The sequence below is a fragment of the Trypanosoma conorhini genome (genome assembly GCF_003719485.1).
Source record: "Trypanosoma conorhini strain 025E chromosome Unknown Tco_14.4_contig_00043, whole genome shotgun sequence".
Classification (NCBI taxonomy): Eukaryota; Euglenozoa; class Kinetoplastea; order Trypanosomatida; family Trypanosomatidae; genus Trypanosoma; species Trypanosoma conorhini.
In genome coordinates, this window is record NW_021704122.1 from 22,790 (window position 1) to 35,652 (window position 12,863).

The following is a 12,863-nucleotide window of genomic DNA, read 5'->3' on the forward strand; positions in this document are numbered from 1 at the left end:
GTACTGCCAAGTGAGGAATAGCTCAATGGTACGAGCTTTGAAGTCCATCAGGGCACCTGTGGCCTGCCCCAAGACTGCGTTTACTGCGGCGACGACACCACTCCACATCCCTTTTCCACACTTCTTCTCTCCCTTTCTTGTTTGTTTGTGTTCCCCCGTTTCTTGTCAAAAACGCTTGACAAAGCCTCTTCTTATTCTGTCCCCCAACTCACTCACTACACTTGCCTGAAAAGTACTTTACTGGGTTTAGCCCCCAGCGTCTCTCTGCCCTGACTCTCACAAAGCCTGTCACTTTTATGACTGCACGCAGAGAAGGCGGTAAAGGAGACCTACTGAACGTGGAAGCGAAGTGACAGGCACAAGGTATCTCCCCCCCCCCCACTCCCCCACCCCCGCTCCTCCTCAACTCAAACACAGAGAAAGATATATAGGTGCATGCAACTAAGCAAGAAATGGAAGGGCGAGTTCCGTTCGCTGCACCTCTCTAGAAGTATAGACGACATTGCTTCTTTTACTCCTTTTTCTGTATTATTACACCGTTCACATAACATTCCCATTGTTTATTGTAACTTTTATTGTTCTTCTTTTACTGCTTTTCTACGTCCATGCCGTCCCCTGTCTCGTTGTGGGTGGGCAACTCACGCTAACAAGGTCCATCTCCGTGATTTTTGACCCCGGGATCGCACCCTCCAAGAGCACGGGTGCCATGACGAAGCGAAGGCCGCCCTTGTGCGCCCCGAACTGCTCCATTGACTGGTTGCACCACGGCTTCTCGACGCTGCTGATAGCCACTGTAAACACCTGACCACGGATTCCTGACTCAGGAGAACTGCAGCAGAAAACAAAACATTTACGATGCCATGAGAAGCGTGCCACGCCCTCTATCATCTCTTTGCTCTTGTCAATGTACTCTATAAGCAGTTGCACTCGGCCAATCGGATGGTTCATTTGACCGAGTGAGGCAGGAGAGCAAATCAGCGTTGCCGTATGGATGTGATATTTGGAAATTTCCCCAAAACAAGGCAAGTACTGCGGCATCGCCACTTTCATGCCGTCGCCGCCTCGAGTTGGCTCCGCAGCTGCCAACTGTGCCTCTGCAGTGTTTGCTCTAAAGGAGTATTGGCCATGCAAAGCCCTTGTGGTGATGATGTCGTCAAGGAAGTATCGATAGTACCCCTGCGTGGGCGTTTTGGGCAAAGCAAGCAGTGGCTGCAAATTCATGCTGCGGATAATATTTTTCCAGACCTTGTCGTGCGTAGCAAGTTTATAAAATTCACTGCACAACAACATCACTCTGCACACCGTGTCGCAATCACAAAAGCATAAAATACAAAAGAAACAGTCAGACTTCCATAATCGGGGAGTCCCATCGGTTGTCGTAAAAGTATCTGCGTTCTCGATTGCTAGTTTGCACATATGGGAACTCTTCCCCTGCTTCTTCTCTGCACTATCGCCACCACCTTCTATGACCTCCGTGGAGCAAACCGCTCTCTCCTCCCCGCTCAAAGTTAACTCAGTTTTCCACGGGCTGCTGGTTCCCAGGCATGACGTGGTAGATCCAGTGCCAATTTCCTGCTGGGGCAACCCGTTACCACCACCGCCACTACTACTACTAGCAGAAGTGCTATTTGCAACACCAGCAGCAGCAGCATGATATACGCAGGCACCGCCATCATCGCCGCTGCTTTCAAGGCTGCTACTAGTTTCACTCTCCGTCTCATCCTCAGGCACCATCGAACACAATTTCATCGTTCCATTGCGCTTTACAGGAGCAGAACCGGTAGTCGGTGCACCCAGGGTGTAAGAGACGAACTCCACCTCTTCATCATCATCAACAAAAGGGGCCTTGTGGGGCAGTCGCCGCGGCGGCGAGTTTATGTCAAAATGATCTGGCGCAGTATTGGTGTGATCCCGGACCCCACTCATGCGTCAAAGCAGAGACACCGATCACAGTGATGAGCAATTCGGTCAAATGGCCACACGAACTGCCCTCCCCCTTCTCGCTTTCTCCCTCTTGTCGTTTATCTCTCCCTTTTCTTTTCTTGTCGTTTCGGCCAGTTGGTGATGTGGTGCCCTACTCACTTCCCCTCTTGGTCCGCTTTATGAGGACAGGTGCGTTAGAAATACACAAAAATAAAAGCGTAGGAGAGGTGGCTTAAAAGAGCGAGAGTGAGAGAGGGAAGGAGAGAGAAGTATCCGCCCCGCAGCAGTCCCAGAGCAACTGAAGGTGAGAGATGCATTTCAGTCTCGATGGACATCCATTTCTTTATTCTTTCCCGCTCGTGATGCACGGAACAGATATCGTGAAGACCCGCGCAAATCATGCGCCATCTCCACACGCATCTTCATGACTTCATTTTGGCACGAAGGGCAGCCAGCTTCGCCTGCAGCCCTGAAAGTTTCCTCTCTTCCTTCGAAGGCCCTGTGGGTTGTTGCGGTTCCTTTTGAGTCGTCACAACGGTGTCCTCCGTCTTTTGTTTCTTCTCCCTTTTTACTGAGACGTCCCCCACGCCACGCGGGCGCTTGTAGTGCAGGTTGGACTTACTTCGGCTCGGGTCTCGTTCCTGCGGACGCCGATTGACGGCGGGTTCTACGGCTGCAGTGGACGCCACCACTTCCGCCTCGCCCCCGCGTTGCTGCCAGCGCGCCTCCTCTCGCTGACAGCGATGGCCCTGCGTGGCATTCGCTTCTCTGGGCGAGTACGCAGCGCGTTTTCGCCGATGTTCTTCGCGAAGCCTCCTTGCAATCTCAGATGCGACCTCGCCGTAGCGCCGCCTCGTAGCGTAGAACGACTTCGGCGCCTTCCCCCTCCGCAGCTCGCCACCCGTCTTCTCCATCCACCGTGCCGTAAATTCCTTCCACGCTGCCTCCAAACACGCCCGCTCCTCTGCCTCCTGCCGCTCTCGCTGTCGTCGCGCTTCGGCTAGTCGGTACATGTAGTGCGGCTTCGCAGGAAGCGCCGTGACCTCCACATCACGCCAGAGGGCACCGGAGAGCGCGGAGATGACGTTTTTCGCGCCCTCAACTGAAAAATGAGCATAGCGGCGGATGCTCCCTTCCCTGTCAAGCCCCAAGTCGATGCTGTGTGGCTGAGCTCCCGTGCGGCCCCGAACAAATTCCGCAATCTCCCGCTTGGTGCAGTCAGGAGGAATGTTTTTTAGACAAATGCGCTTCGAGGGATCCATTTATGTAGTTGTTACTTTTTTACTTCCTTCTTACTCCTCCTCGCACTACCCTCCCCTTATCGACGCTTCAGCAATTCCCGTTGGAGTTGCGTGTTTCTCCCGCCCTGTATGCGGGGGAAAGGGAATGGGAAAGGGCGCGTGCGTGCGTGAGCCGTCGTTACTCGGCCCCTGTCACCCCCCAGTCCGAAGTGTTCTCGCTTCTCCCCGCCTTCGGAACGCTGTGAGAAGAACAAACTACTCCTGCATACATACAGAGGAAGGCAGAACGAAGAGAGCGAGATAAACGACTTATAAAGCACCTCACACACAAATAGAGAAACGTTGGAAACACGTAAGGGCTTATGCCACATGCTCGTGTAAATAGACACAATTCATTTTTTTTTTGTTTCCCTCCCCCCCGCTCTTTTTCCTACTTCATTTTTTAAACCCTTTTCCCTTTATGCGCTCTCCCTCGGGCGATTAGTGTTTTTTTTTTTGTGGGGGGGTTTACACCTTTTCCCTCTATCGTTCTTCAGACATTACACATGCTTGCAGGAGAGATCGCCTCCGTGCAGCTGGATACGGCAAGGCGCTGGCCCCCTACGATCATATTCCATTTTTCCCCCTCTTACACGCACCAAACCCGCCAGCACACTTTAGCGAATATCCGTGTTGTGGTCAATCTCAGAGTAGGTGTAGTTACATAGTTTTTCCCAACTCCCTGTGCGGGCAACACGTTGATCGTAGATGCGCCGCAACTCGTGGACCTGGCATAGCTGAGGCACCTTACATTGCGGCACCTCAACAGTGCTCGTCCCGTCATACGGCGTCTTCAAGATGATCTTCACGTAGACTGGTCCCTTCTTGCCAAGGCGCAGTAGCTTCTTCGGTTGCAGCTTCTCGATGATAAGTGTGGAGGCGACAGGCAGCTCGCTGCGCGGGAGGTGGGGAACGTTGTATGTAAAGCCAAAGAATTCCGCAAACGCGTAGAGCCCCTCGCGGTGAAGAAAGTAAAAGATGGACTCCTGCCGTGTGTGTACAAAGTCATTCATCTGCTTCTCCGACGGTAGATGAATCTCCTCCAGCATACGAATTAAACGGTGCGGCAAATCCACCGCCGTGTACGTTTGCTGCTCATCTGTATTATAAAGTCTTGCCAGGAGGAGCTGCATAGATACATTGCGGATTCGGAAGAGCATATCCGGCGCGACTCGCCCGCCACAGACCTTCATGCCATAGTCTGCATTAAATATCATGCCATCTGCAACAGTTTTGATGTACGCGTACAATGAAGGCGGTTCCTTCGTGGGCTTCCCGCAGACGTGTTTGATGTAGCTTAGCACATTTGCGACATTCTCATCGGCAACAAACTGTGCGAGGCTCTTATTGACCCACTGCTCCACATCTCTCTCTGCACGCCTAAAGCAAGGCACATCATCTAACAGGTACTCGTGTGTATCCATGTCGGAGAAGACGGGGACAAACTGCGGTCGATTGGGAAGAAAAGCACCAGGGCCAAAACCATCGGGGAAAATCCCTTGCGCGACGGCCACAGAGGACTGCAAGATGCGAGGCTCCCCCACCGCACGGAAGAAGTGCAAAGTGCGGTTAAAGCGGTTGCCAATGAAGCTGGCATACTTGCGCCGAATGTATTGTCCCAATTCATACTCTTCCTTCATGCCCAACCCCGTGAGATCCTCCGACTGCACATCGTACTTACGCCGGTTTTTTAGATCTTTAGGACAAAAATCCCAATAGGGCGCATTTGGGGCGCGGTGTCCGTGACGGTTAATGGCGAAGAGTTTCGTGAGGACAAGCTCGTTTTCGTCTGCCTCCTCAAGCCCTTTCCTCAGTTCAGGCGTCTCCTCCGGATCCGAAATGGGCGCCGCCTTGGCATGATAATGGTGTCGAGGACCTCTCTCTGAAGCGGCAGCCGCGACCGCGGCAAAATGCTGCGGAAAGCCCTTGACATTCGTCAAAATAAGTAGTAGGGTGATAGACACAAGCAATCTTCCACTTATGAGTGCCATGGTTGCCGTTAACACACTGCCGCCACCAACTCCACCTGTCGTCGGGGCCCGACGAGCTTCGTCCCACAGCCAGACAGGGGAGAGCGAGAGCCGACGCTATCCCCAAGGAAGACAGGTAGGGAGGAAAATTAAGCCTCTCTGCTTCCGGTCTAGTTGTTCTCTTCTTCCTTTTTCTTTGCCTTCTTGTTGCGTTGTCGAGCAATGAAGAATCGTATCTACGCGTTTACTCTCGCCGCCTTGTGCACGGGTTTTACTTGAGAAGGAACGGGAGATGCCTTGCAAAGGGATCCACTGCACAACATCACTACACACAACGACGACGAGGACAGGAAGGAAAATGGCGGAAAGGTAATAACGGAGAGACGCAATCAAAAGCCATAGTGCACTTAGGGCGGATCATCATCACAGGCACACACGCAGAGAAAAAGGAACAAAAAAGAAAACTACTTCCTCAACGTGTTCTTCTCTGTACCTCTCTCATGCTTGGCCCGGATAATGGAAGTTACACGCAGCCCAGCAGAGAGGCACAACGATTCGCATAAGGCATTTAAAAAAGACAGCAACAACAAAGTTATCACCGCACCGCTACCGTGTTTTCTTTTTATTCCCTTTTCCCCCTCCCATACTGGGAAAGAGAGAGAGAGGGAGAATTCGGCGGAGACATGGTAGGCTGTTCTATTTGTGTCGGTGGTGACTCTTAGCAGCAGCCGCTGTCGTTGCCATCGTCCTCTACGCGTTGCGCACTTTCACCGCTTGGCGCCTCCGTCGCTCGCGAAAAGGCGGCGCGTGTGCGCTCGTACCATCGGATCCTGTCCTCCATGGCAGAACGGAACTGTGCCTGCTCGTAGCGCTGCTTCTTCCAAAGATCAGCATCGGAGAGAGAAAGCAGATCGCACCCACGGCGAGACGTCCCCAGTGCCGCAGGAATGCGCTTCGGCGGGAGATCGAGCCGCACCGTCAACGGCTCCACTCTCATGTCATTACTCTGCTCCTCTAGTGAGGACTCCGCTTCTCCCGGTCTCCCATAATGGGAGTTATCCAGACGGATGAGCAGGTCTCCATCTTCCTGCATGCTAGCCAAGAGCTGAAGCAAGGCAGGCAATTCTTCGGCGTCGCTAATGCCACCTAGCCCGCAAAGGGAGTGGGTGCGAAAGGCAGCGAGAATGTCGGACAGGTAAACGCGGTTCGCAACCATTGCCAGGTCGCAAATGACATGACGTCGCAGCCGAAGGCCAGCCTCGGCAACAAGTTCCGTCGTTCCGTCTTGCTTCCACAAGAACTCAAAACGATTTTCAAGGGTGCTCCATAGTTTTCCATCACGTTGTGCCGCCGCCGACAGCATCCGAACGTAGGGATCGGTGTTACGGCCGCGGCATACCTGCATAACACGCAGTGCCCGCCTGCGGTCAGCGGGATCGTCGAACCCGCCCTGAGATGCAATAGCCACCAGTATGAAGGCCTTCGCTGCCCTCAACAGCGTGTCACAGATTCCTCCACTCAGCCCTAACGCAGTTTCAGGCGGTACTGAGGAGCTTCTTGTGACCTCCACCTCTGCTGCCTGGGCCTCCAATGCCGCTTTACGCTGCACGTGTTTTGACATGTTTACGGCCAAGCGTAGCCACGCTGTCGCATCTTCCCAACACTGCATGGCGGCGAGCAAAAGACCGCCCTCGCAGTAATATGCATGGAGGCAAGTGACGTCCGCGCCGGTGTCCACTGGGGACACCTCTAGCACGGGTTGGCGCATAACGGCAAGTGCGGGCCCTGGACAGCAACGGCGTGCCGCCTCCCGCAGCAAAAGTGGATGGGCGACTGTAATGTACTCCGGTGAGGGAGCGAAGCTGATGGCCGCTTGGTGAAGGTCAAAGAGCGTGTCCTGATAAGCCATATCATCGTGGCGCCCGCGAACCTCAATGTAACCCTTTAACACTTGTCCAAAGCGACGCAAGGCATACTTGTGGCCACGGAGATGCCTGTAGGCAGTGGATCCAGGGGATAAAAAGCAAAACATAACATCTGTCATACATCCAATACTGTCACTGTCTCTGACTTCGCTAAGGACGAGGGCTGCCGCCAGGTACGTCAGGCCCAGCGCGACGCCGCACGTTAGCACTGCTCCCCCCTTACAGTCCGTAAGGCTAGGGGGCACAACATCATCGGAAGCTGCCGCTACTGCATGCTCTAGCCTAAATGTCAGCAGGCCTCTCAAGGCGGTCGACAAGTTCTCAGCCTCAGCAACGATTTCATCCATATGATGCTCCAGAGCAGTTTCAAGTTCCAAATCTTCCTGCTTACTGGTTGGAACCCTAGTGATTTTGGGGAGAAGGATGGAAAGCATGTGCTATGTGTTCTCCCCACGACCTGGCTTCTTCCTTTTTTGGCTCCCAGTTGTAATAGCATCTGACGAGGACGGCACGGCAGAGCCAAAATACGAAGAAAGAGTAGGAGGAGGAAGTTGAGGTTGCAACACCTGGGTCGGGTTTGGGGCGCGATGGAACTCCAGATTAAGAAAGAGCAAAAAAAACCGAAACAAATGTGGAGAAATATACTTCTCTCAGGAAAGCCTCTATGTATGTGCGCGGGGCTCCTCTGCACGGAGGTCCCGCCTTCTCATTCCCCTGGTAACAGCTCTTTCCTTGGCCATTTTGTCCTGTTTAAACGAAGTGAAGGGTTGAAGGAGAGAGAGCGGGAAAAAAAAATGTGGATAACTGCCCGCTTGCGGAGAGAGCCAAAGCACCACTTTCAACTCCGGCGCGGGGCATATGGACATCCGTAGGAATCACGGGCAGATTTCGAGGCACGTGCGTGGAATAGGGTTGTGTCACCGCAATTACAATGACATCTGCATCGTTCACCGATTCTGCGGCACAATATCGACAGTAAAGACCCGAGAGACAGTTTCAATGCAGCGGTGATCGGCTGTCGAGGACTCCGCACGGATACACCATCGCCCGGGTGGAAGGTAAAAGGGCCGTGTATACGGGCACCACTGCACCGAGCTCATGTTGTCCACAGTGTAGCGCACGGCCTCTGCCGCTTCTCGAAGTAGAGGCGCCCCCGCGCTCCTGTTATTCTCATCAAGCAGCCAGGCCGCACGTGCATTAGGCTCTACAATGACACGAGCACCATATGGAAGCGTCACGGTGCATCTCGTGCTTCCCATCATAGCTGCCTCTACAAAAGCCGCGGCATCTTTTCCAAGGGCGCCGCCGCCACCCTGCACGACGTACCGCGCAGCTGTGATGCTTACCGGTGTCGCAGAACTAATCCGGGAAGAAAGTGGCAGAATGACGGGGGGAGGCACAGCCCCATTACTGCATGCGGTCTGCGAGGCGCCGCCCAAACGTGGGAGGCGCCCACCATCACGCGCGTAGGTCACGTCGATTTCAGTATTATAATTTTGCCTAACGGGAACCTCCTGTTGATAGGTTGCGGGAGTGGGTGTGAGGGGTTTATCCTCTTCAGCTAAAAGCAGCGGTCTTCCCTCTGTGTGGCGCATGCGGAGTTCCAACTGCTCGTCGGGAAAAACCAGACGATCAAGGTCCATCACCACCGATCTCCCCACCTCATCCACGCAGAGAAGCGTCAGCGATGTGCCATCCGGCATACCGCATGCCGCCGCCAAGGCAGACTGCAGAGACTTCGCGTCCGTGATGGACATTGCTTGAAGGTCCAGAGAACGTGGGGTTCTGAAGAGGTCAAAGAAGTGCAGCACGCGCCCACTTCCCTCTTGTGCCTCGGCGTCAGTCGACTTTTGATCGGCGCGGCGCTGGCGGCCCAAGCGCAGGAGGATAAACACAAGCAGTGAGGCGACCAGAAGAAACACCACACACATCGCCACCAACACCCCAATTTGCGTGCCGTTCATTTTTTCTTATTTTCTATTTTTTTTTTTTTGTCGCTTTAAAGGTTTCTCTGCTATCCGGCCTCCTCAACTTTCGCCTGATGCCGTGCGGGCGGCGGCAAACCCACGGCATGACCGAGGTGAGAGCAGTGGCAAAAGTGGCGAGAGAGGCGGGGTCATGTATGCGTCGCACACACGTAGCCGCAGTAAAGAGGCACGGCGGGGCAGCAGGAGACAAAGCACAGAGAGACACACACAGGCACGGCAGAAACGCCTTCGCTTCCCCGCTTACAATTTTCGATAACCAAAATGGACTACACAAGCGACAGCGAGAAAAAAAAGTGACAAGAAAAAACGGAGAGGAGTATATATAAAGAAAAAATATAGGAGAGAGAACACAGATAGATAGAGAAACAGAAAAGAAGGGGTGATACTCATTAAAGGTCCATTGGGTCAATTATCAGTTTCTCATTGAGCACGGCCCCAACACCACCTGCCCCTGACGCAGTCTTTTCCTCTCGGCTCGGAGCCAGCTGTAACCAGCCGTCGTCATCGCTATCTGAAATGGGTGCGATGACCTTGACCGTCGATGGCTGTGTACTAACTGCCTCCGTTTGCGTCACCTCCAACAGAACGAAATTTTCCTCAGACTTGCTTTCCCCGCCCGTGCCATGCGTCGCGGTCCTCAAGGCCTTGGCATGGTGTATGCTAACAGCTGCATTCTCCATGCAGGCACTCAATACGTTCAAAGATTCGTAGATGCATTCAACGTCCCTCGCCACCTCAAGCTGCCTTTTGACGACCTCGGCGTCCCACATGGCCAGCTCCATCAGGGTTGGGTTGCCGTCACAATCACTCGTCTTTGCGTTCCCCAGGGATGTGTCTGGGTCGTCGTCGGCGTCTTGCGTTGGAGGATCAATCAATATCTCCTCCCTAGAGATATACGTATCCGATTCATCCACGCCCAGCGTTGCCGTTGGGGCGCTAGACAGGTCGGCGGTACACGCCGCAGAGCCTCTGTTGGGCGTGTTTTCTGCTTCAGCGCGACTGGCAGTCACTTCCTTCTCTGCATAGTTTTTTTTGAGCTGGCTCCCATGCGACTTTCGTATTGGGTAAGAAGGCCTGTGTAAGAAGGCCTGCACCTCACGGAGACAACTTTTGGTGCCTTCAAACGCCTTCTCCATGGGCCTCTGGGCCAATAAATTATGTTCTTTGGCGGCGCCGGAAGAAAGCGGCGGCGACAGGACACTTTTCGTTGTTTCTTGCGGTATCCCCCCTCCACCAACCCCAGCTGCCGACTTCGTCCGGAGTGCGCAGAGCCCAGCCGGCAGCACGCCTCCCTTGCTCCGCCCCCTCCACGCAGAATAAGGAAAGAAGGAGGAAATGGGAGTGAGTGCCGAGGAGTGCAGCAAGAAGAAGAGGTGTTTCACCAAGCAATAATAATAATGTCAGAACAAAAAAAAAGACGGCCGCAGCAAGCAAACAAAAGGGCAGACCTGTTGACACCCATATTTGTATACAGACGCACGCAGTCACTCGAGAGTTGTCTCAGTGGGTTTAAAACGCCTGGTTAACTAAAGATTACAATTGGCGCACAGGCTGGGAAAAGGCGAATACCACTTGCATCAGAAATTAATTTCTCCAGCTAACTAGCAGCGGGGCTCTTGTCCTTGCTCTTGAGGTAGCGCAGGTATGCCTGGAGCTTCGTCTCATCCATTGAGCGAAGACCGAACGGCTCATCTTCTCCCCGCTGATGCAGAACCGCAAGAATCGCAGTCAACAGTTGCATCTTCTCGGCGCTGTTTCCCCGGTTCGCGTTCCCGCCAAATTGCTCTTGCTGCCGACGACGAAGCGCCGCGGCCAGCACAGGATTCTCCGCCGGATTTGCTCGCGTTGGTACATCTGCTTGCGGCGATGGCGACGCACCTGTGTAACACTGCTGCTGCTGTGACATCCTTGACGCCGGTTCCGCCACAGGCAATACGGGGGCCTGCCCACCTCGACTCTGTGGCCTACCGCGCTGCTGCGCCGCCTTCATACGTTCCTCTGCGGCCCGCATGCGGGCAGCCCGCTCACCCTCCGCCGATGCAGGGTTTGAGGTTCGCCGCGGCTGCTGCGTCTGTTGTTGCTGCTTCACCCTCGCGGCACACGCACTGCATTGGCGGTGATCCTTCACCTTGGGCGCACAGTCATCACAGACAGTTTTTTTGCAGTAGCCACACTCGTGTCTCCACAGAAAAAGCCCAAATGGGCGCTTGCACAGCGGGCAGGCGGATGCGGAGGTCATCCGGGAGAAAACTTGTGGCACGTCTTCTAACGGGAGGCACACACACACACAAACACACACCTTCAGTCAGCCAAGCCACAGAGGAGGTCAGGGGAAACAGAACAGAGGATGCGGCTGCCGAATAGTTCACTTTTGTCCCACAACCTCGCCACACAGAGCTGAGGTCAAAGCAAGTACGACGGCTTCAGACAACAGAAGCAAAACCGCCACGAAGCGAAAAAAAAAAGTAAAAAAGTATATGGGCACAATTCAGGGCAAAAAAGTCCGCTCATTCATTCCCTGGCCGGACGCCTATGTACATACATGTGTATATGTGTATATCCACCAAGCAAGCACCTCAAGCCTTACATCGGCCGCATAAATTACAAAGCATCGTCAGAAGCCCCCAGCAACTCAGTCATCGGTGGATTTCGCCGCCTCCAGTATGGAAGAAAACGTCGTGAAATCCACGGCGGCAGTTGAAACTCCCGTCACAAGTTTATCAAACATCTCATTTATTTCCTGGTCTGTCAGGCGCTCCTCCATCTCGCCCGCAGCTCGTTTGAGGCTCTCCTTTGTTATAAACCCAGGATAGTTTTTGTCCTCCAGCAAATGAAACGTAAACAGCAACTCCTGCTCGTACGTGCGTCTATTGAGTGTCTTCAGCACCACAGCAACAAAAAGGGTTGCGTCCACGACGTCATGCTCCCTGTTCGGACTCTGCGCCATGGGGGAGTCCTGGACATTTGATCTCCGGCTGGGGTCACCACTCCCAGGCGTCTTTTTCGCATCCGCCTCCTCCTTCAACTCCTCCTGCACCGCCTGTACGAGAGAAAGAAGGTCAGAGCGGGCAATGCGGGTCCCGGTGATGGTGTAGAGCGCACGCGTCAGCTCCTGCATCGAAATACTACCAGTGCCCTCCTCATCAAACACATTGAAAACATCAAGTATGTCCTCCCGAAACGCGTCAAGCGTCGCCATCTACACAGCTCAAACCTAGCCCAAAGAAATTCGAACTCCTATCGATCAACTAAACTTCCACACAAAATATAAAATAAAACGCAGTGCATATATATATATATCCAAAGCACATTAGACAGCTCTCAGCACAAAAAAAAACCGCATGCACCGCATTACACCCAAACGGAATAACAACAAGCAACAAGCAAAAAAGAAAAAAAAACTCCGTCGCGATGTTCAGTGCCGTACAACAGCAATGCATCAGGGTTCAGACTCGTCTTCCAATAGTAGCAACATAGCAATTTCATCACGCCCATGGGCGGTGACGCAGAAGGAAAACCGTTACAGATGGTGTGATGTTTTTCTTTGGTGTAGAAGAAGCAATAAAGAAGAGAGACAAATGGGAAAGAAAAAAAAGGAGAACAAAAAATGAAATCAACACTGAGCATACATTGGGAAAACAGGCGAAGCAAAGAAGTCAACAGGGCGCAGAAGGATCGCTTCGGTGCGGGCGTACAGGGTTATTTTATAGTGCTATTCCGCTGCACGTTCGGTTGTTACGCGGCAACGGTGGGTTCTCGGCCCTAGTCGCTCTTGCT

The 12,863-nt window shown here is 53.4% G+C and overlaps 8 protein-coding genes across 8 annotated transcripts, besides 4 other annotated features; all 8 read right to left on the reverse strand.

The window, feature by feature from the left end:
* The first annotated feature begins 369 nt into the window (after nt 1-369).
* Nucleotides 370-402: a microsatellite.
* A 195-nt stretch (nt 403-597) lies between these two features.
* On the reverse strand, nt 598-1,926 carry Tco025E_01344 (uncharacterized protein; the record flags this gene model as incomplete). The annotated part of the gene is made up of 1 exon (XM_029368282.1): nt 598-1,926. The coding sequence occupies one exon, from the start codon at nt 1,924-1,926 to the stop codon at nt 598-600; it is 1,329 nt and encodes a 442-aa protein (XP_029231780.1).
* An 86-nt stretch (nt 1,927-2,012) lies between these two features.
* Nucleotides 2,013-2,052: a microsatellite.
* Nucleotides 2,053-2,160: 108 nt separating this feature from the next.
* Nucleotides 2,161-2,191: a sequence feature (GA-rich).
* A 154-nt stretch (nt 2,192-2,345) lies between these two features.
* On the reverse strand, nt 2,346-3,185 carry Tco025E_01345 (uncharacterized protein; the record flags this gene model as incomplete). The annotated part of the gene is made up of 1 exon (XM_029368283.1): nt 2,346-3,185. One exon carries the CDS (start codon nt 3,183-3,185, stop codon nt 2,346-2,348), a length of 840 nt encoding a protein of 279 aa, XP_029231781.1.
* A 635-nt stretch (nt 3,186-3,820) lies between these two features.
* Nucleotides 3,821-5,194, reverse strand: Tco025E_01346 (putative acid phosphatase; the record flags this gene model as incomplete). The annotated part of the gene is made up of 1 exon (XM_029368284.1): nt 3,821-5,194. The coding sequence occupies one exon, from the start codon at nt 5,192-5,194 to the stop codon at nt 3,821-3,823; it is 1,374 nt and encodes a 457-aa protein (XP_029231782.1).
* A 697-nt stretch (nt 5,195-5,891) lies between these two features.
* Nucleotides 5,892-7,532, reverse strand: Tco025E_01347 (uncharacterized protein; the record flags this gene model as incomplete). Its single annotated transcript, XM_029368285.1, has 1 exon — nt 5,892-7,532. The coding sequence occupies one exon, from the start codon at nt 7,530-7,532 to the stop codon at nt 5,892-5,894; it is 1,641 nt and encodes a 546-aa protein (XP_029231783.1).
* Nucleotides 7,533-8,045: 513 nt separating this feature from the next.
* Nucleotides 8,046-9,062, reverse strand: Tco025E_01348 (uncharacterized protein; the record flags this gene model as incomplete). The annotated part of the gene is made up of 1 exon (XM_029368286.1): nt 8,046-9,062. The coding sequence occupies one exon, from the start codon at nt 9,060-9,062 to the stop codon at nt 8,046-8,048; it is 1,017 nt and encodes a 338-aa protein (XP_029231784.1).
* A 413-nt stretch (nt 9,063-9,475) lies between these two features.
* Nucleotides 9,476-10,222, reverse strand: Tco025E_01349 (uncharacterized protein; the record flags this gene model as incomplete). Its single annotated transcript, XM_029368287.1, has 1 exon — nt 9,476-10,222. One exon carries the CDS (start codon nt 10,220-10,222, stop codon nt 9,476-9,478), a length of 747 nt encoding a protein of 248 aa, XP_029231785.1.
* A 461-nt stretch (nt 10,223-10,683) lies between these two features.
* Nucleotides 10,684-11,325, reverse strand: Tco025E_01350 (uncharacterized protein; the record flags this gene model as incomplete). The annotated part of the gene is made up of 1 exon (XM_029368288.1): nt 10,684-11,325. One exon carries the CDS (start codon nt 11,323-11,325, stop codon nt 10,684-10,686), a length of 642 nt encoding a protein of 213 aa, XP_029231786.1.
* A 37-nt stretch (nt 11,326-11,362) lies between these two features.
* Nucleotides 11,363-11,385: a microsatellite.
* A 333-nt stretch (nt 11,386-11,718) lies between these two features.
* Tco025E_01351 (caltractin) lies at nt 11,719-12,285 on the reverse strand (the record flags this gene model as incomplete). The annotated part of the gene is made up of 1 exon (XM_029368289.1): nt 11,719-12,285. One exon carries the CDS (start codon nt 12,283-12,285, stop codon nt 11,719-11,721), a length of 567 nt encoding a protein of 188 aa, XP_029231787.1.
* Between the last annotated feature and the right edge of the window lie 578 nt (nt 12,286-12,863).